This window comes from Metopolophium dirhodum, chromosome 7, assembly GCF_019925205.1.
Source record: "Metopolophium dirhodum isolate CAU chromosome 7, ASM1992520v1, whole genome shotgun sequence".
In the NCBI taxonomy this organism is placed as follows: domain Eukaryota; kingdom Metazoa; phylum Arthropoda; class Insecta; order Hemiptera; family Aphididae; genus Metopolophium; species Metopolophium dirhodum.
Genome location: NC_083566.1, coordinates 38,359,513 through 38,383,704, shown reverse-complemented (window position 1 = coordinate 38,383,704; position 24,192 = coordinate 38,359,513). Strand labels below are relative to the sequence as shown.

The window sequence follows — 24,192 nt, the reverse complement described above, 5'->3', positions numbered from 1 at the left end:
ATAAATAAATATTGTATACCTATAACACTTTTTTTTTTTAACAAGTTACAAACATAATATATACAATTTATTTTAACAAGGAATAAAAAATATACATGTTATTGATTTATTTTTGTATATTTAACTACATCATAAAAAAATTGCATTTCAAATGTTAAGTCATATTAATACTGCTACATAAATTATGTAAAGGCCGGTCAAATAAATGAAGTTAAATACATTTTTCACTATTATATAATATAATCATACATTTGATATATAATATAATAAATGTGATGACTAATGGTGTATTTCTATTCCAAATGTAGATTGTACATATTTTTTACAGTAATATTGAAACAAGTTAAATTCAATAATCCTACATTTGGGTTACATAAAAATTTATTTAAAACTAACATTTTTCTAGTAGCAATGTAGATCACATCATTAATAAATATTTCAATTTAATAATTGAATAAATAGATGACATGAGTGAACAATTAATTAATAATTATGTAAAATTTATTAATTTGTCTTATTTTAATGATATGATCAATAACAAACAATACAAATTTGTGACAATATATTAAAGTATAAGATATGCCATTTTGAATAACTAATAAGGGGGCGTAAGGTGATGCAGAGCAATGTTTCTACATGTAGTTGTTTTGACAAATGTTTATTGTTCAAAAATTCAGAAATTAATACTAAAAGCAATTTAGCAAAACTTATAAAACAAATAAAAATGTATGATCACTTTTAGAAAATAACACATTTTCTTATAATTATATTATAACCCAAATGCATTAAAAGAATACATAAATATACAACAATGTCACCATAAATAAATCATCTTTATCTTTATAGTATACTAATGGTGAATATATTAGTATTTTATTTCTAACATATACATATTTTAATTAATGCTATTCATAGTTTTACAAATATAATTTAAAATGTTACATATTCTGACTAACATATTTTTTGCTATAATTTATTAATTGAATACATTTTATACTATGAAGTATGGACAAATTGTTTTCAAAAGATTTTACTCTATTTTAATTGTTTATTATACATTTACATGAGACAATTATTCCATCATCTTCTTTTGGTTTATTATGTCTATAGCGGTTTTGTTGGTTTACAATTTTTGTACAATAAATGTTAGTATAAATCAGATTTTTAAACACATAGTATATTATATTTAATTGTATTTAAGTATTATACATAATAAATAGTCATTTTATTAAAAAAATAAAAAATAAAATAAATAGGAACTAAAATTGTTCAATGCTATTATATTTTCATCAAGTAAATATTATATATTGTTAATAAATTGTCTATCCTCAACAATATTGACATTATTTGGTTTTATTTTTAACTAATTTTTTTATAAATATAATATATGATTTATACTACATAATATATTACACACTGATTGAATTCAAGCCACTATATAATTTTAGTTTAATTAATATAATATTATTATTTATTGATTCAATTATATTGTTATATCAATCAAAAACACCAATGGTTATACCTTTCAAATATAATATTTGGTTCATTAAGTTGTAATAAGTAAGGATTCCAAAAATAATAAAATTATTAGTTCAGAATGCTTTGGATTTGTTAAATATCGTTTTTATGACATGACAAACTTTTTTATGACATATAACATATATTATGTATAACATTCATTCAATATATTTCAGAAAAATTCATAACGTTATAGAATCATTGTTTTAGAGTAATGTTTAAAAATATTGTTGAAAATTTGTTACAGAACATAATTAATTTATAATGTTCAAATGTATTTTATTCCAGAACATAATGTATATATGTAAATACATAACATTTGTTACATAAGATTATAATTGTTTACATTTTTAGGTCCCTGGTAACAAGTAATAATAAGTATGATTCATTCTTTGTTTGTAAAGATGAATATAAAATATTTTTAAAACTTTAAAATGTTTATAATAGTATGGTCGGTTTAATCAGTGATTAACATATAGTCTAGATCAGGGGTCTTTATTTGAGGCCAACAAACACTTTTTAAGCATAGCATGTATAAACTAATACATGTTTTTATTACACATGCAGCCCGCTATATGTAAAAGATTGAAGACCCCTGGGTCTTCTAGATTGTATTCAACAATTAATTTTATAAATAATTTACAAATCAGAAATAATAACTTGATTAATAAAAAAAATATGTCAATTGCAAATACAAATGATAGTTCTATGTTGGAAATAAATTGAGTGAATTTAGTAATACTCATAGTAATAATTTATTCAATATTTCCGAAAAAAAATAAAAAAAATAAATTAACTTTACTACATATAAATAAAAAAGAAGACTATTTAATAATAATATTAATAGTTAAAAAATAATCATGTATAAAATTTCAACTAGAAAACATAGCTTAATAAAATAATGTTTTTTAGAAAAATGACTAGATATTTACTAAAATCTATTTTACTCAAGACCTTGTTAATTGTTAGTTTTAAAATTTGATCTAATTTTAATGATAATACATTTATATATTAGGTACCAAAAAAGAATAAGATATTTCAAATTTACTAAATATATAATTTTAAAAGCAAATTGAATGCACAAGTTTGTTTCATTACATACACTATGACGCGAGGTACATGTTGTTATTTTTCCAAATATGATAGCAATGTTCAAAGTGGTGCACAGTGAAGTATAGTGTTATGTTATTTTTCAAATTTGAAGTGCTCATAAAAATTGTGAGTAACAAATAAAAAATTGGAAAACAGTTGAGTTAACCTTGCATTAAAATTTAAAATATTTATATTAATGAACAAATTTAATTAAAAATTCAACTTAAATCATAAATGTACTGTGAAAATTAAAGTTATTGCGAATAATTTACTTAATATTGCGATTGTTGTTAATTGTTGTACATTATAACATGCATTTTGTTTGAATAGTGTGCCTTTTGTGAAAAAGTTGGAGCTCTAAAGTATTAATCATTTTTTGGTAAGTTAATCGGAAACTACTGAACATTTACAAAATATAATTTTATAAGGTACTATCTGTATCATTTTTCAATAAGTATTTGAGATTTTAAGAGGCTATATGAAACTTACTGCCCCAGAAAATTATGTTTTCATTTGGAAAAACACATAAAATCATTGTACAACCAAAAATGTTCTCATGACTGCTTTAAATATAAATTGCTATGTAATTTAAAATCTTTTTTTTTTAACTACTTTTAAGTAGTTTTTTTACTTCCTCTTGGCTTAATGCTTTCACTGATTTGCCACATGGCTTCTTCACATAGAAACTCATCAAAATTGTTAAAGAATGCAATGATATGATCATGTTTCTTGAAATTGTAGCATCTATAAAAATATTTTGGAATAAGTATTCATTAATCCAATATATAATAACATATTTATACCCTTTTTTAAATCTCTTCATATTTTCAACAATATTAAACTGTTGCCATCTTTTGGAAAAATTTATTATATTGTCTGATATATAATCATTGTTACCAATGTGTACAAATGTTAAATCTTGTAATACTAATCCTCTGAAATAAAAAAGTTTATTAAATGTTGATGTATTCTTAATTATAAATAAAACAATATATCCATTTTTAAGTATTACAATGCTCTTATAATTATGTTAATGGAAGTTGGACAACTAACAGAAATTCATTATTCCTTTAGTGTTAATACAAAATATACAAGATAATATTTTCTTTGTTTATTTTATTTCTGTAAGCCAGATACCAGTAGTATACAAACTATGGTTTATCATAGTCACATGTAATGAAGTTAACTTAAATTATCATAAAATTAATGCCTGTGTATATTATTGTAAACAACAATAATTTTATTTTCAATTTTTAAGTAATACATAAAAAAAACACTGTATAATAAAATGGTTGCATTAAAACAGTCACTAAGAGGTATCCAATGCTATAAGCCGGACACTATTTTTGCACTAACAATCAAAATGATTAATTTTACATACTTGTATAATTAGAATAGATATTACTAAAGCATAACATAGTAAATGTTACAAACAGAATCTATTATTTTAATTATTATAATGAATATTGTCTTATCATCAAATTTGAAGGAGAGAATAAAACTAGACTATTTTTTTTTTTTAATTTTGAAGTATGCGTATTTTTAAAATTATAGAAGGTATTACTTTCTCTTAATATGGACATGTTCAAAAAATAAAACAAATTTATCTTTGATCCTTCTCTGTGGTGATTTTAATCTACCTCTTATTAAATGGTCTAAAGGCAACCTAGGTCTATCAGCATCTGGCAGTATGTCTAACACTTCTACCCATCTTGTTGATTCCTTTTCATACTTAAATTTTTACCAGCTCAATCAAGAGCCTAAACCTGTGGATGTACTTTTAACCTTGTCTTTTCTAGTATTGATTCATATTTTGTCAAAACTCCCAACACTCCAATCGTCTTTCCTGATCCCTACCATCCTTCAGAGTTCATATGTTTCCTAATCCATCTCTCCCATAACTCTTCATAACAAACATACAAACATTGTGATTTTAAATCTGCTGATTATGAATCTATGAACCTTTATTTGGGATCTTTTGATTGAGAAAACACTTTTTCACTTTATACAGTTGATGATTCTGCTATTGTCTTTAATGATGCACTTCTAAGCTCTATCAATAAGTTTGTTCCCAATAGTGTTTTCATCTTCTAAATTTCTTAAATGGACGTCCAGTACTCTCAAAAATCTTACAACAAAAAGAAAGCCCTTGTGGTTTATAAGCAAACTAAGTCAATAGCTGACTATTTAATCTATTATGAATATTTAGCAAAATTCAAACACCAGTGAAAAGAGGACGACTTTGCTCATATTAGTCATTTGGAGGAAGCACTGTCATCCTTCCCCTCCTACTTCTGGAAATTTGTAAATAATCTAAAACAGATGTCACAAACCTTTAGTTCCTTTAACAGTCCACCTCGGAAATATTACCTCAACTACCCCAACCGAATCTGCTAACCTGTTTTAAGCTCATATCTACTCGATGTCCAATTCATCAGTTTTCCAACTTCCTCCAATTACTGGTTCATCTGATTACTGATCGTATGAACTTCCTTCTAATATAACTTTTTCTGTCAATGATATCTTATCTTAAATCATGTTATTATAAGTGAGCAGCATGGTTTTAGGCTACAAAAGTCGACCATAACAAGTAGTGTTGCTTTCACTTATTTATCAGAAGTTATCAAACACAAAGGTCAGGTTGATGTCATCTTTACAAATTTTAAAAAAGCATTTGAAACATTTGACCATGGTTACCTTATAATGGTTATAATAGTGCATAAGTCTATAGGCATTGGGAATCTCCTTCTCTCTTGGTTGTACACTTACATCATTGGCAGAAAACAATTTGTAAAAATCAAAGATGCTGTCTCTGACTTATCTGTGACACTATTTGGTGTCCCTCAAGGAGGTCACCACTCACCTTAGTCCTCTTCTACTTATTTTAATTGTCAACTCAGTCACTAAGTAGATCATAAAGTAGATCATAAACTTCTTCTTTTTTCAGATGACATAAAAATATTCCTTAAAATTGATAGTCTTAATCAATGCCATATCCTACAATCTGAACTCAATATTTCTGCAAATTGGGCGCACAGTATTGGTGTTAGCCTTAATAAAAACAAATGTCACGTTATGTCTTTTTCTAGAAAGCGGTCTCCTATTCACCATAACTATTCTTTTATTGGCACCACTCTTGACCGTGTTTACCTTTATAAAGATCTTGGTATTCATTATATTCCATCATTGAACTTTGAGTATCACATAAATGTCACGGTAAGTAAAGCTTTTAAAGTCTTGTGATTTAATAAGCACAATACCAAACAGTTTTTTTCTGCTCGTCGTCTCTGCACTTTATATTTCTCATTAGTATGTTCAATATTGGAATATGGAGTGGTAGTATGGCATCCTTATTTGGCTAAAGATGAATTAAGACTCAAGTGTTCAAAACCGGTTTCTTTCCTACGTTGCCCATACAATGAAGATAGAACATCCTAGTCACGATTATTCCTTGTTAACTAGTATATTGGAAATATCACTCCTATCATCACGTCAACGAGATGCTAACGAGCACTTCATAACCTCGCTCCTAGGTGGCACAATAGATGCTCCTGATCACCTCTCCAATGTAAGTCGTCGCATCCCTTCCTTCTTCTCCAGAAATCACTCCCTCTTTCAAGTACCAACCCATAATACATACAATGAACATAGAATGCTCCGTTAACTAAATAATAATAATTTTGATTTTAATATTTAATAAATGTATTAGTTATAAGTTTGCTATACTATATCACTAGATTACCATTAAGTTTATATTGTGTTGTATTTTCTATATGTTCTGTGTTACTGTGTGCCATAAATATCTACTACTTATAAATTAAACTTAAAATGTAATCATAAAACTAACGATTAGCTTTTATAAATAAATAAATAAATAATAATAGTTCTGAAGAAAGAATTTGGTAGTTGCGATAATAATAAAGTATATTGTACTGTAAATACATTCATATAATAAATTGTAAAACCAAAAGTATTATTTTCATAGTTATTGAAAATGGTTTGTTCAGAAGTTTTAGGTTAGAAGTGTTATACACAAAAAGGTGTGTTTAAAATAAAATAATTTTATCTTGAATAAACTGGTCTAGACATAATTATTTACGTTAGTTAGTTGATTATTTTACCATTATTATAAGAATTAAATATAAATATGTTAAAATGTTATAAATTCTCTTACATGTAAGGGATGCAAGGAGGATTTGTGTCAGCTAAAGCTTGTCTATAAGCTCTAAAACTTGATGAGCTATCAATCAGAGCACAGTATTCTTTTAATCCTTCAGTTATATATTTTTGCCATTCTAAACGTCTTATTGGTGCACTATCTAAAGCAGATAAAAGGGCTAAATATGAATTAAAATTATTCATCTTTCTTAAGCTTTTCATTATTTTGATAAACTTTAAAACATAACGTTCACGTTCTTTAGCTTCATTTTGTTCTAGTATGCGCGATCTCGCCCTAAAAAAGTTTTATATTACCTATGTATATGATGAACACAGTGATTCACCAAGCATGCTCACACCAATTTTTCCTATAATTATGATTTTGGGGATTTTTTAAGTATACCTAAGTACCATATTATAAATTATTCAGATTTTTTATTAAATTTAAGGAATGCTATGTGGTAATACAATCTTCTTTTTATTGAATTAGAACCAAACTTTTTTACTGATCCTTTTTTGAAAATTTTTATACAACAATAAACGACATCTGAAATCTGAATCATAGTTTGAAGAAGTAGTTTTTGAGTTATCAAAATGATTATTCTAAGAATAATAGTCATAAAAATGGTTTTACAAAAATAAAAAATATACATTATATTGGATCTAGTATTTATTATTTACTAGATTCATTATACAAAAAACTTTAAGAAGGACACCACACCTGCATGTGTTGTCTCTGTCTTACAAACGTGTAACATACCAAATTTACGCTCAGAAATTCAAGTTTTATGCTGTTAGCTTAAAAATTAGAGTGAATCGACCTATTATGAAACTTGATGGTAAGAATATGATCTGTTTTGTTAAAGGTTTTTTACGATAATTCAGTTTTTAAGTGAGCGGGTATATTAAATGTTAACTAAAAATTATCATAACTCACTAAAAAACTGAATTATTGTAAAAGACTTTCAACAAAACACAGATAATGTTCTTACCATCGATTCACTCTAATTTTTAAGCGAATGACATAAAACTTTAATTTCTGAGCATAAATCTGGTATGTGACACGTTTGTAAGACGGAGACAACATATGCGGGTGTGGCGTCCTCTTAACAGTATATAAAATATTGATAGATAAAATGTTCAAATAATCATTTTCCTTAACCTTCCAAACCCATTATCATGGACCTATCATCCTAGTTCTTTTAAATTTTGATTAAGATACATTAAAATTATCAAAATAGTTATCTGATTATATAATTACAGGATAATTCTTAAACGGTATCAAAAATCTAAGTATTTAAAAATATGGTCCTTAACTATACTTACTTCAAAAATTCCAAAAATTAGAATTTGTGGTAGCGGTGTCGTATGCTATCTACACACTGAATACTAGTGTTGTATGCTATCTACAAATACCTTCTAGGAGATCGTCAACCTAGAGAAGAAATTGTAGAATCAGGATCTAGCAGTTCTGATACTGATACTGAAATAACTAATCGAAATTACGGTGTACGCGTACAGGGGCCGTGGGTTTTTGGAATGTGTTGTAGACGTGATAATATAGTAGAACATCAATTGTTTATCGTTCAAAAAAGAGACCGCGCCACTTTGCTTCCAATTATTAAAAGAGAAATTGAGCCAGGGACGACCATTTTTTCAGATGAATGGAAAGCTTACAGCTGTTTAAACGATCATGGCTATATCCACAATACCGTAAATCATAAAATTAATTTCATTGATCCACAAACAGGAGCTGAAACTCAAACTATGGAATGTTATTGGCGACATATAAAGGTGAAATATGGTATAAAATCGCATGGTGCCACTCATTTGCTGGAAAGGCAGCTTAAAGAAGAATGGTGGCGCTCCATAAACACAACAAATACGTTCGAAACATTTTTTATTGATATGAAAAATACTTTTCAACTTTAATTGTGCGTAGATAGCATACGACATAATTTATACGTAAATAGCAATGTGTAGATAACATTCAGTGCGTAGATAGCATACGACACCGCTACCGAATTTGTATATATCAATTACTTAAGGAAAAAATAGGGATAAATATGCTTGGTGAATCACCCTGTACAACAAAACATAATAATTGTTATATTATACATTAATAATTATACATAATTCGTGTTTTCCTTAAAAACACATACCAGTAGGACATTTTGTTAAAATGTTCTGTAAATTCTGTGAGATTTGGACTACGCTCTTCATTTTGTTCCTTAACCCAAATTAAAACTTCTGGTATCTCAATTTTCATAAACAGTTCTGAATCCAACATTGTCATTTGTTCGGCAATAAGTTCTGTCTTATAGTCTAACAAAGTGGCTTGACGAGTGTATATATTTTGAGATGGTAACAGGGCATTTATTGAAGTATTATGCACCAATTTTGCCTGATACCTTTCCAAAAGTTTCACTCTAAGTGCTTTTGCCATAGTTAAATCCCCAGCACATAATAGCTGATACACAAATTCCATAAGAATTTGCAGCACTTCATTGTCTAAGTCTGTTAAACTATAATCAATTGAACTTTTTAAATAATTGTTCTCATAATTATAAACTTTGTATTTACTTACGTTAAATCACTAACTACTCTGACCAACAAAGAAAATGATTCTCGACCAGCTCTTTGCCTATTCAAATCACCAGAGTTTTGAAACCTTTGGTGTCGCATGCATAATTTTTGAATTAACTCTAAAGGTGATATAAATGTCCTATATGTTGTTAAAAACGCTTCTTGATACATAAAATCTAAAGTAATGATAAAAATATTAAAAATAAATAGTAAATAATTACAAGGTTATACACTTAAAGTGTCTTCACTCATCATTTAATTTCAAAAAGTTTTTATTCTTTGGAAAATATTATTTTTGCATAATTTGATATCATTGCAAAACAACATTTATTACACTGTTTTGTCTTAATAATTTTTAAATTTACTTTTTTGAAAAAGAAAATTTTTAATTTCATATTCCAGAGCAGAATATTTTTTGGAGTAGGTATATAAAATCAAATTTTTAACGAATAAATAGTAAATTATATGTAAAACACAGATTTTTATGCAATTTTTTATAGGATTTTTGAGTTATCTTTACAAACTGTAATAGTTTCAGCTAATTAAAACATTTTATAATTATTGCATATTGAAATGAAAATAAATTTTACACCTTTATTCAAAATCTAATAAAGGTGTCAACCATTATTTTGTCTAGTGAACAATTCCAATAATAAATGGAAATTATTTTTTCACAATTTAGTTTTTCAGTAGGCTAATATCGATTTAAGGAAGTGAACTTTCATGTTCATATTTCTAATAGCAAATGATAACTAGTCAGTCATTGATAAATTTCCGTTTCGCAATGTCTTTTAGTGCATACTTTCGTCATAAGCTATAAATAAGTATTTTCTTGTCTTACAATTTTTGAATGAGTGAATGGTTTTCCTCGGAAAAACAAAAAAACTGAGGTCTTTTCTACCGATGGAAAATTAATATTTTACAACCATTGTAGAAAACATACAATCAATCATATGTTTAACATTTTCACTAAAATAATTAATTGTTTTTTATTTTATTAAGTAGGTACTGAATTCAGTTTAATTTATTTTAAATGAATAATTATTAAACATACAAATAACATTTTTCGATTATCTAATTTAAAAATAATTATAGGATGTATTTACTTCAAATTTATGAAATTTATGATACTTTTAAAAAAATTCCTTCCCATTTTGGTTATATGTATATTTAAAGTTTAGATAAGTGGTGTAGTGGACTAGCATCTGAAGGGTACCCTATATTATGTCACTATGCCAATAATCTCAACTTTAAATACATATAACCACAGAAAGGAATTTTTTTTTAAAGTATCATAAATTTGAAGTAAATACATCCTGTAATTTTTTTTAAATTAGATAATCGAAAAATGTTATTGTATGTTTAATAATTATTCATTTATAATAAATTTAACTACTACCTACTTAATAAAAAAAAATAATTAATTTTCTTAGTGAAAATGTTTAACATATGATTGATTGTATGTTTTCTACAATGGTTGTAAAATATTAATTTTCCATCGGTAGAAAAAACCTATCTAATCTAACTAATTGAATAACTCATTCTAAATTTAATTTTGATTTATTGAAGAATTCCAAATATTACAAATATTCTGCTTCGGAATATGAAATTTTATGGGTTTTCAATTGAGCTATAACTTTTCAAAATTTTAATTTGCAATTTCAATTTTATAAGTGTACCATTTTTAACTGCGTTTGTTGCATGAACTACAAGAGCATCAGCGTGTCCACCTCGAACAAGTGGTCCGTCTTCTTCTGGTTTTTTAAATACTAGCCATTGAGAAACATTTAATTCTTCCATAATGTTAACTTCGCTAATATCAGTTTGTAGAGGTTGTTCAGTAGTACTTGGTGTAATATCCCTGGAAAGCATAAGTTATGTTTTACTTAGCAATGGGCTAAAAACTTCAAACACTGGTAAAAATAAAATAATTGCATAAATCAAAAATATAACTAAAAATTATTCACTTAATAATTAGTGTTCGTTGTACTCATGTCCATAAAATCTGTTTATAATGGTCAATAAAACAAATAACCATATAAACTATAAAATGTTCATAACACTACTTAGGAAGTTTACTCAAGTAATGCTTGATTTAGTTTAACATTCAATATATTGTTGTTTGTAATAAAAAAAATAGAAACAAATAAATATTTTTAGTACTCTTACTGAATTTCTAAACACTGAGTTTGAATTGGAGTCGATATAACTTCAGTTATGTATACTTTATTTGGAGAATTCGGTGGTGTTAGTTCTCTATAAGGAGATGTCATTATTTTACCACGTTTAGGTGGTAATGCTGGTGGATCAGAGTCACTGAAATGATGAAAATTTTTTTTAAATTCAAATAACTTTTTGAATTTAAGATTTATAAGTATGTTACATACTTGGTAAAGTAATACTGTTGACAAGAATTTTCAACACTATAACTTTGGATTTCACTCTGATACTTTTGAGGTGAATGCCAATTACTTTGATGAAGCATTGTGTATGTATGAACAGAATGACGTAGAAATTCCGTAGTATTTCCATGTGTACAATTTCCAAACATTTCCATGTATGCCATTACTACAATAATTTAATGTTTTAAGTATATTATAATTTATAATATTTAAATAAAGAACAAAATTCTATATTCACTCTAAACTATTTTCAAATTAAATTTGATACAGTTTTTTTCTAACTAAATGGTAACTAACATGCACAAAAAACCTATATTTTTCAACATCTTACCAGAATAGGCCACTGAATGAAACACTAAAGAAAAAGAAATTAATAACTATAAATTTGTTTATTATAAATAATAATTATATTAAAAAGAAAATTATGAGTTGTATCATTCAATTAGCATGTTATTTATTGTATTATTATAAGGAAGAATTTATTAATTCATGATTGTTTGAAGTCAAATATACATAATAATAAATAGGGTCCAGAACTTGATGCATTTGCATCTTTTTTTCTAATGCTTACATTTGAGGCTCTTATTTACAGAAATTTAATTCATGGATTATAGAATTTAATGGTACAATTTTTATTTTGCATTTTTTGCATTTTTTGCATTTTTGGGGAAATTATTCCTTTACAGTAATTGTTTAGCATTTTTGGTGCATTTAATTCATTTTTGTATTTAGTTTTACAAATATTTGAATTTTTCTTGTTGAAAGTTTTGTTTTATTGTAACACATTCAGGTTCCATTAGCTTGTTGATTATCGACGTACATTAACTTTATCGTTTGTTGTCGCAATCAACAGTTATTTAATAAACTGTAGGCATATCTATACTATTTTAGGCCCTGTTTATCAGAAAAAATTCCCAAAAGTCGATCAACTTATTTCAAACTGCCAAAAATATTTTTGAAGGCTCCTTCAAGAGTAAACATTTTTAAAGAGCTAATACTTATAATAATATTATGATTTATGATACATGAATTATATAAAACGTACATTTTTAAAAATTTTAACTCATTATAAAGTAATTTTTGGTATTTTTGTGGTAATTTTTTATGTTTAAAAGCAATTTTAACATTATTTTTTTGTGTGCATTTTTTAAAGATTTTTAGGTCATTAAGTTCCGGGCTCTAGTTATAAATTTGTTTCATGAAATGCCAAAATTGAATACAAAGTTTGAAATTGCATATTTTGACATATTTTACGAAAAATGGATATTAAATTTGAATAATTGTTAGCATATTTTGTACTTTATAAAATTTTTATATATGTAAAATTGTCGGGAAAAATCATAATAGGAGATAGAATTGAAAAATATTTCATAAAATAAATTATGTTTGGGTAGGTAGCATAGGTGCAAAAAGTGTTTGAGATTTGGGGAGGCTGATCCCTTAGGGATTATCCCCGAAGCCCTACTATTAGAATATTCAATAAGCTTAAAAAAAATGACAGAATGTTTGTGAGGGCTGTTAAAATTGTTGGTGGAGGTTTAGCCACCAAATCTCCCTCCTACTTGCGCATATGGTATGTAAGGTTTTATGAGTCTTTGTGTCAAAACTGTGGTAAAACTAATAGACATCTGGATCCTAGATTGAAAATCAGTAGATCCGTGTCCGTTAATTACGCTATTCGCATATTTATTATTTTTATTTTTATTTATTCAGCCAAAACAATTACAATAAATTACATTAATAATAGCTGATACGTATACCAACTGAGCTATAAGCTATATCATGTTATTTGTTATTTCTTAACCCAATACATATACTAGTATTTTTTTAAATCTAGTTGTTTTATTTAATGATAATTTAAAAATACCTACAACATGCAATTATAGTGTTTATAATAATCAATAAATCAATATACAGTTTACTCTCGATTATCCGCTGTCTTCTACGGAATCGTCTACATACCTATATGTACACAAAAATATATATACGTATTGTATCTTTCCATTATAAATCATTATAGGTTTAATTGGGTTGTGAATTTGTCATAGCCGATAACTCGATAACAACGTAAAATACGCTTATTTAATATTAATACACGTGTATGTACTTTTATTAATACACATTATGTTATGTTCCTTTAATACTAGACCCTCGAATGTACACTGATTTTTTTTGCACATAAATAATTTATAATTTTTATTAATTTTTCATTATACATTCATTGTACATACATGTGTATCTTTTTTAATAATACATATGTAATAATAATTTTCAATTTCAATTTCCAATTTAGTTTTTATTATAAAATTTAATTTTGCAGATTATCCGCGGAATTCGTTTATCCGTGGATGTCCTGCCACCCTATTCCACGGATAATCGGGAGTAAACTGTATATTATAATAAGTAAAACCCGAGTAATATGTTATATGTTGTATTATGTTTATGTACCTACTTATTTTTGAATTTTTACTTCCTAAATTGTAATATGTTATATTATGTTTTATGAATTTTTAAAAATATGACAAAAATTTAGCTGCATATGTGTAATCATATTTTGACTGCATATTTCGATAATTTTTAGTGCAACAAGTCCCAAACCCTAATATTAATAACTAAATATTTTTATCAATATTTTTTATAGAATCAAAATAAAAAATGTAATTTTTTTTTTGTTAATTTTTAACAAATATTTAGTAATTATTAAGTATTAATTTTAAATAATAATTATAGATAATTTATTATTTTAATAATTATACACCTCTAATATAAACGTATTCCATAACATGCATACCTCTAATGTTGTAGAAAATGTTAAGCCTTTTAAATTATCTGGTTTCAAAAACGGCAAAACTTTTTATAAGTAAAATATTTAGGTTTTCGGTATTATTTTAATACTTGTATTAAGATATGGACATATTTTATATTTATTCTGAAGTTTAGAGTAATATATTCTTATTTTAATATAACTTACTATGTTTCTTTTTCAATGGCAAAGGTGGTGGATTTGAAGGATCAACTGCAGGATTATCAAGTGATGCAGTATGAGTTAATGCTTGAATACTACAATGACTGTTATTTCTATGGAAGTTATATTGTGTGGACATTTCATCCATAGATAAATTGTCATAAGTAGACCTCAGCCTTTGTCTAACTATACGTTTTTTTTCTGGAACCGGAGGTGGAATCTAGTAAAATTAAAACTTTCAATTAGGTATTGAAATACACAATAAACTCATTATATATAAAGTTTAATGTAAAATAAATTACTTCATCATTTGATATTGAACAATTAATTGCGTTTGATACTACGGTTCTATTAGTGATTTGATGTATAGTTGTGGATTTAGAATGTGTCCAAACTTGATTAGATGCCTGATGAATAAATGCAGTTTTCTTTTCTACCATTGCTAATAAACATAATTCCAATTAGGTATTTGTCTATAATTAAAATACATGGCAGAAAAGAAATCAATCCTTCTTTTAATGATACAATTTCCAATTTTTGGTCTAAAAAAATTGCAAATGACAAAATTGATATTTAATATATACTAATTTTAATTAGCTTTGTGACATTCAAACCTGCATTCAGAAATCTTAATGTTATTTCAATAAATAAGAAATAAAAGTAGAAATACATTATGTGAGAAGTGGTGTATATCGTAGCTGTAACAATGAACAGGTATATATAAAATGTGTGTGAAAGTGTGAACGAAAACATTTAGCCATGGGTACTAATAGATGATGTATACATTATATACAAACATCACAAAATTGCTTAATATACAATATTGCTTCACAATAAATAACTTAACTTTTTGCCTATATTATTTTACTAATGGTTTTAAATTTAAATTAAATTCTTTAAAATAGGTATAGAGTTGATTTAAGCGGTAGCTATAAAATGTTATAGATGTTATAATGTTAACTTACTATGTTGAGGCGGATACTCGGAAAATGGAGATATTCGTTTTTCATTACCTTGGTCCACTGAAGCAGAACTGGAAGAACAGTTACAATAGCCACATACATGGTTGGCATCATCTAATAATTCATATAATTAGTATTAAATATTAATATTTGATAAATGAATATTGACATATTAATAGCTTACTAGTTAAAAAAGAACTATCATCATTGCACATGACAATATTAACTTCATCATCATTTAAAATTGAATCCAGCGAACCTATTGATGAAGATCTATCAGAAAGGCTTAACGGCTCTAAAGATAAGTTGCATAGGGTATGCTTGGTGTTATTATGTCCAGTACGACGCTTTGGTGGCAAAGGAGGAGGAGAATTATTTTGGTCAGTCTTTTTTAACCATGATCTATTTAAGAAAAATTAATGTTTATCATTAGACAATATTTCTACTATACATCACAAATAGTGATGGGCAGAAACGACTATTTGATACTACCGACTATTAGTCGGTTTTCATCACGTACTATCGACTATTATTCGACTAATAATTTGCACGACCAGCTATATACAAATCATAGATATTAATCGAATAATTAGTCGACTATTTTTTTCCAACCAACTAATATGAATAAATGAAATTAGTCGACTAATTATTCGACTACTTTTTTCAACCAACTAATATGAATAAATGAAATTAGTCAACTAATTATTCGACTAAAATAACTGATAAATCGATAGTAAATTCTAAGAAATTTAAATTGTAGTCGTAATTCTATTTAAAACTAGTCAAAACAAAAATACCGATAATGACACGCACGACGCACACACTACAAAGGTTTACCTATGGGTTTACCATCCCTGCTACCTCAGTACCTTCAGAGAGAATTTTTTCAAAAGCAGGTGAAATCATGTCAGCAAAAAGAAATAGAACACATCCAAAAAATTTAGATATGTTAATATTTTTAAACAAAAATTTAAAACAGTTGTAAATTTGTATTTATTTTTCCTAGTAATGTTTATGTTTCTTGTTATATTATTATTATTTTTGTTATATTGTTGAATTAAAGTAATTCATGCTAGTTTGCAATCAGTCCAATAAAAATCAGTTGAATAATAAAAAAAAGTCGAATTGAATAACGATAATAAGTTAAATAATAAAAATTGAATAATAATAATTAGTCGAATAATAAAAATGAGTCGAATAATAAAAATGTTCGAGTAACTAAATTAGTCATATGGTACTACCGACTAAGTCGGTAGTAATTAGTCACTTTTGCCCATCACTAATCACAAACATTAATCTTACCGATCAGGTAAAGGTGGCTTTGAAGGAGGGTTACAGTCAACCGTATCAAAAGAATGATTACTCGTTTGTTCTAATATTTCTCTTTCCCTCGGTGTTAATGGTATATCTGGTAAAGAAACTCTTTGTTTTAGTTCATCAGGAAGTTTCAATGAATCCTCGTCTTTGTATACAGTTTTAAGTACACCGTGGTTAAGTTTGTCATTAGTTAATGATACCAAGTTCTATAATTCACCAAAAATGTCAGTTTAACATAGTTAATATAAAATATACAGCTGTATATTATATAGAAAACAGAATAATAACTATGCCACTATATTATTTTAATACCTGAATAGCTAGCTCTACCAAACGCAGTATATCTGATACATTATCTGTATTGATTGCTTTTTCTCCAAATATGAGAACATCATCACATAACTTAATCAATTGTGCTACACTTTGGTACACTTGATTTAAAGCAGATACAACTAGTGAACTTTGTTCATTGATATCGTATGATTTAAATACCCCACAGATTGTTGTTACTGTTTCTAAAACTACTGTACCATTTCCCGGTAACATTTCTAGTTTATTTTTTGTTACTACATCAAGGAAATGTCTTAAGGCTATCTGAACCTAAAAAAAAATTTTTTTTATATATATAATGTATTAGGTTGGTAATTTAAATATAAATATAACACTGCTTAAGGGGATTCCATACCCTGATTCTCTGTTTTTGTCTAACACACGCGCGACATAGGATTCTTTGCCAAACATACCAATTGATCTAATGAAGAAATAAGGATTCTAAAAACATATTTGAATTTGTCATCAAGTCTTCTTGCAATCAACTTTCCCACAATTTTGATTTTTTGATTTTAGCTTCTCCAAAAATTGAAATACAAACATGTTTTAATACTCTTTTTTAATATGACGTTTTCTGGAATTTGGGGGATAATACCAAAAATGTGGGAAAGATGATTTCAAGTAGACTTGACAACAAATTCAAATCGGTTTTCAGAATTCTTATTGCTTCATTAAATCAATTGGTATGTTTAGCAAAGAACACGTCTAAAATACTATGTTGCGAGTGTGTTAGACAAAGACAGAAAATCACCGAGTGAAATCCCCTTAAGATACTTTCAATAAAAATAAATGGTATGATTAAAACTTACTTGTCTAACATGAAAGTCGATGTCATTAAGAGACCGCTTAGGACTACTTCCTGATGAAGCATGTCTTTGCTTTGGTAAACCATTTTTTGGAGAACCACTCCTGGAACCGATGGTACTATGGCTAGGCGATCGCATTGCAGATGATATAATATCCAACAAATCTTCTTTAAATGAACGAGCTCGTCTTGCAAATTTATTACCACTACCAATGTTACTATTCCATTTTTTGTACTTTTCGTCCGGGACAACTCCTTATAGCAAACAATAAAAATTAATATCACATTTATTTAAAAAATAAGATGTTTTCACATAGAAAAAAACTACAGTAATATAGAACAGTTTAAGTACACTCGCGATGACATAGTTAATATTTTACACTTTACTACTATGGGTAGTTACTTATTTGTGAACCATTGATACAAGTACACAGACTACAGAGATAAAGAATCTAAAAATAGAGCGTCTAACCTAAGTGAGTGGGGTACGATACTACGGCTGTACATACTACACAGTATTATGGTACAGAACATGAATGACGAATGAGGAATGACTATAGTACTATACACGTCGAATGTCCCTCAGACACGTAGTCTCATACCACTTTCAAAGCTCAATCGAGTCTGTCGTGATATTTTAGTTAGCGCACTATATTGACTACTATATCCAATTCTTGTACCTACCGATAAACACATTTTACATTCAATAGAATCCAAGAAAAAAAATTTCAATATTTCATACTCGATGAATACGTGTATGACGCCTACGTAATTGGAAATATGGAATCGTTAAAACAATAGATTATATAGTATTGTACTTACCTATTTGATTATTACGTCACGTCTACTACGGATTACGGTATCAATGATCAAGGTTACCTATTACTTATCCATACTAAATACTTAGTCATTCGTTTTAATTTAATACAGATACAGGATGTACTTATAAGGCATAATATATAGGCACTAAATGAGTAACCCGGTTTGGACAGAATTAGGACGGATATACGTCATTCTGATCGATACAAACAATATTAATCGGGAAATTTAAGATAATAGAATAATTTACGCAAAAATTACTATCAAAAAATGTAATAGTATTTAGTAGCACTCAAATAACAATGCTTTGTGGTAGGTAAATTTTTTTTCTTTTTTTTTTTTATCAAATAGAAAAATGTACAATCTTTACAGAGAAAACTATTACAATAAGGAAATATGATATTTACAAGAATATAATTACAAAAATATCGTGTTAAGGTTTGAGGAAGTAACCCAAATAGTAACACCTTTTTGATAGGTACTTAACTTTTAAACATATTATTTGTTGTTTTCATTATAGACCAGAATTTACACTAGTACATAATACATACCTATTATTAATACCTACTAACTATTTGTAGTTGCTAATATACTCACTTTTGTCTTATAGCCTATAGGTACGTAATTTGTTTAGAAAATATTTTTATAGTAAAATACATTTGTAAGTAGTATCGTAAGTACCTATACGATAATATGTTATGTAATATGTTGTATAATATATTAATTTATTTAATATTTATACGACGTCCTATCCGCATAACGGATAATCATTGATTAAATATATATTGTATATTTAATCAATGGTATTACTGATTAGTAATTTATAACACAAAATTGGAATTACTAAAGGCAAATTTTGTTTGTTTTTTATTAATTGTATGAAGGAGACAATGAAACAACACATGCGGGTGAGACGTCCTCAGTCCTCTATGATTTATACACACCGCCACACCGGTATTTATTTGAAATTACCTTTTCGATAATATTTACGAATGTATTTAAAGATTATTATTAATGTAATGTTTATCAAAAAAATATTTTGAAGAATACTGTTTTGTTATACTCACTAATTTGTTTAATAACTAATATACATATAGAGCTGGGAATCCGGAAGTTTATGCACTAATAATTACCGAAATAAAAACCATGCATTTAATAAAATGGAACAAACATTTTGAAAAATTTATTTTAATTTAACATTTTTTTTTTAATCACGGACATTTCCCTCTCGACTGTTTTCGGTGTAGTAGGACATCCCTTCTCCAGATGTATTTTTGATGAGGACTTCACGCCCAAATACATGTGTGAGTTAAATGGGATTGTCCCATTTTACGTCTTAACCTGGTTCCCCAATACAATTTTATAGATAGAATGATACAATAGGTAAAAATCACAAATGTACAATAATTATAATATAAACACAATTAAAATATAATATTATTTGATATTGTATATTGTGGCATTGGGTATTGGTCGGTAATCGCGGTATATTATCTTATAAAATAAATATCACATAGTTTCCACATATTATAATAAATTAATAGGTATAATAAAAACGTATCCATACTCAATTATGTAATCTGTACTAAAGTACGATATTGCTTATTTTCTAATTTTTAAGGGGGCTTAATTTCAAATAAATGATTTTGGGGGAGACCAAGCACCCGTAAGCCAAACTCCCCCCACCCGATTTCCACCTATGGTCCAAGGCTACACATTTACTCACGTTCGGTTACACATCTACCCGAAGGGTAGGTTACTCATCCAATCCTTCCCCACCACAACTATCCAATGAGATGTCATTAGGACACCAAGTTTTTTGACCGTTTCCGGAAGGAATATAGAGCGACTACTTGTCAATTGTCACACTTTAATTAGCAAGGTTACACCTTATTAAGATACCCATTTACTTTCGATGAAGGACTCCCCCGATCACATAGTACAGTAGGTATATTCCGATATTCGTATATAATATTTGTAGAGTAGAGTATAACATATTATAGTAAAATTTGTTTTGCGCGAGATAGAAGTATAGAACCACTCAGGTTGTAATGACATTTAAGAGTTAAGTCTACAAATCGATATAAAATATAGTTGAGAACATTATCTGTGAAATATCATTTTTATTTTTTTGATATCATTTATACAAAAAAAGTTCTTATTGTTTCAAATCCCATTATTTTTGTGTTTTTCAAATTTGAATAACTTTTTTTTAGTTTCGATATCGAAAAAATTAAAACGATATTTCACAGCCAAAATTCTTTTTTTTATGTGGTGAAAATTTAATTTCTTAGTTACATGGATATAGTAGTCTTCAGGGTTTTTTCCCAAGTAAAACAGTTTTTGCTATGTTTTGTATTTGTAAGAAAGAGACCACACATGCGGGTGTAGCGTCCTTTTAATAATAATTGTTTTTAGATAATTTATGGAAACTAAAATAACATAAAAATGACTTGGTTTTTGATTAAAAATAAAAACAATTTATTTTAGAAACCCAACTGAATACAATTTAAATTTATAAAAAAATTATGCAAAATAAAAGCTTATGTCTTTTAAGCTCCTTTTGCTATATATTGCATTTGTAGATGGGTACTTTTTTGATTTATTGTAAAAGCATGCAAGTAGCTAATAATGAACAAAAATCAAAAAACAATTTAATATTCTAATATGTGTATTTTAATACTACAAGCTGATGCGCATTTTTCAACTGACACAGCATGTAAACATTAATTTAGATAAAAAAAGATACTCTTGAAGAGACTGGAGGCTGCTAGCAAAATTGTCACATTATAAATATGTAGTAGTATAGTATGATTTTAGAAATTTCACTTCGTTCAAAATTTGGAGTAAGTTGACCTTTAGAATAAAATCCTACCCTAACTACTAATTACTAAGTTCAGTTATAATAACAAAAATAATTAAATTACAATTTTCGCTTTGTTACAAATAGAACAGAATGCTATAAAAGACAATCTTGATGTTTCTTTAATAAATAAAGTTAAATTATTTTTACGTATGAGTAGGTATATGACTGTAATTTAAAATTATGCAAACATTTGACCATCTTCCATTTTTTTAAGCTCAGGAAAATTTTAATACCTATCTACCACAAAGTACTGATTTAAAATTGTTTAACTATATTAAAATCAATAACATTTTTGGTTAAAATCTATAATATTTACATTGAATGCTATTAAGAAATTAGGTAATTATAAATATTATCAAAATAATGTCTTATAATATTAATGATATGTTGAAACTTGAACCTCTATTTAGATTAACATAAAGTTCATATTTGTTTAAAAAAATTACAAGTCTCTAATGAGGCAACACTAACTGTTCCAGTTTTTGCAACTTACTGGTGATCAAAATAAATAATTTTTAATGCCAATTCATAGTCTTCTTTAAATTAAATAGGTACAATTTGACCAAAATTGTGAGATGTTTGTTGTTGCTATTTAAGCAATAATAGTACAAAATAAATAAAAGAGCCAAATAAGTCGTCAGACTAAGGTGTATTATATTTACATAAATAGGGGTGGAGGCTTAGCTCAAGATAATTTCATATTCAAACTCGTATAAGATTAATTCAAAATAAACATAGCAAAGTAAAATACTTGCATGCAACACATATCTATTCAACGTCAGTGCCAACAATATCACCGCAATAAACATAACTTTTAAAGTCATAAGACATTTTGTAAGTGCATTTGTATTTTTATGTTAAGTTTTAAAGTTTTATATTAATCTATTAACCGTCAACTAATCTAATTCAGTCAAAATTAAAAGTTTATTATTATACATTTGTCAAGGAAAGCTTGAAACAAATCTTGAATACTTTTATAATTATAAAAATGAAAAATGAAACTAGAGTTAAAATTAATATTTTGTTATTTATTATTTTTATAAATTCATGAGGGAAAACTCAAGATAACCTTCAAAATATAAGTATTTAAAGTTTAGACAAGCGGAATAGTGGACAAACATTTTGCGGGGTAACCCCGTACCACTCCACTCCGCTCATAAAAACTTTAAATACTTATAACTCATTAACTACTCACCCCAAATTCGATTTTTATGTATCAAAATACTTAGAAAAATATTCTGCTTTGGAATATAAAATTAAAACCTTATGTTGTCATTCAAAAAAGTAAAAAACTTAAAAAAATGTAAGGATAAAAAATATTTAAAAATATAATTTTTTAATATAAACGTTGTTTTATAAGCAACTTGAAACTAGCACTTTTTGAAAAATTGAGTGTTGTTTGATAAAAGAATCACCCGGTATTGATTATTCACAACATTTCTAAATATTGTAAACCTTATTTATCACGTATTGCTGACACATTTTAATATGTAACTTACCTATTTTATATAGCCTCAAAAAAAAAAAAAACAAATATTATCAATAGATGAGTTGTATTTATTAAAAAAAAAAAAAATTGGTTTGTATAAATATTTATTCAATTACTTAATAAACAAATAACTTTAAATTATGTTCAATGATTTGTCAAGACTTTATTTGGTAAACATAAACATGCGTGTGCTCAAAAACAATCTACAATGTTTACATAATTTATCATTAATACTTACTACATTGTTCAATTTCATCATCTTTATCAGAATCATGTTTATTCGTCGAAGACATGTTGTTATAAACCAATCATACGACGAAACAAACCATAACTGAACGTAATGCATTGTTGATCATGTTATGTGTCGTTTGAGTTCAACATGATCAATCAAATTACTGATTACCATAGTCAGTTTAATGAATTGAAATATAATTAAAATGAGTTAAAAAAAATAACTAGTTAACATTAGGTATAATATGTAGAAATGAAACTTTAACAAGGTAAAACTACTTTACTTACCATGGCTGATTATGTTTAAACACTGAATGCTGACTGAGTACTAGAACAAATCTGGTACAAAAATTATATTGTTCCATCATAAATTAGTGACTGTGTATAGAAATTCATTATTTATAATTTAAAGCAAAAATTATTAAGAATTAATCTTAATTCTGAACTATATTTATGGAAAGTTGTGAAATTTGTTAGCGTTTAAAAACTTTTTATCACATCATTATCACTGTATCACATAATATTGTTTTTAAGACCATGGTATAATTAGGTAGAAAGTTATAGATTTTATGTTGCCAATATCGATATCAATATGGTTGTTCTATGGTTGTATCAGTTGTATCACGATAGTATCTCGTAGTTAATATCAAAT

At 26.7% G+C, this 24,192-nt stretch overlaps 1 protein-coding gene across 2 annotated transcripts; it reads right to left on the bottom strand.

Moving 5' to 3' along the window:
* Window positions 1–24,043, bottom strand: LOC132948062 (guanine nucleotide-releasing factor 2). 2 transcript variants are annotated; one of them, XM_061018342.1, is made up of 18 exons: window positions 23,829–24,043; window positions 23,548–23,704; window positions 18,140–18,390; window positions 17,313–17,600; window positions 16,986–17,206; window positions 15,868–16,085; window positions 15,687–15,797; window positions 15,024–15,163; window positions 14,728–14,941; window positions 12,088–12,111; window positions 11,742–11,922; window positions 11,524–11,670; window positions 11,034–11,215; window positions 9,356–9,530; window positions 8,931–9,293; window positions 6,785–7,063; window positions 3,414–3,545; window positions 1–3,354 (listed from the first exon to the last, which is right to left on the bottom strand). In XM_061018342.1, exons 2-18 carry the CDS (start codon window positions 23,600–23,602, stop codon window positions 3,225–3,227), a joined length of 3,111 nt encoding a protein of 1,036 aa, XP_060874325.1. In that variant the 5' UTR covers window positions 23,603–23,704; window positions 23,829–24,043; the 3' UTR covers window positions 1–3,224. The 2 variants fall into 2 exon arrangements, with proteins under 2 accessions (XP_060874325.1, XP_060874326.1); XM_061018343.1 differs by lacking the exon at window positions 12,088–12,111.
* Window positions 24,044–24,192: the final 149 nt, after the last annotated feature.

What these genes read in the sequence shown, in the direction of transcription:
- LOC132948062 (XM_061018342.1), bottom strand. Translation starts at nt 23,602, where the DNA reads ATGTCTTCGACGAATAAACATGATTCTGATAAAGATGATGAAATTGAA. An exon ending in CGAGTATCCGCCTCAACATA is followed by an intron (nt 15,164 to 15,686) that starts GTAAGTTAACAT and finishes TATGTTTATTAG; the next exon opens with CAATGGTAGAAAAGAAAACT. An exon ending in AACAAACGCAGTTAAAAATG is followed by an intron (nt 9,531 to 11,033) that starts GTACACTTATAA and finishes TCATTACTTTAG; the next exon opens with ATTTTATGTATCAAGAAGCG.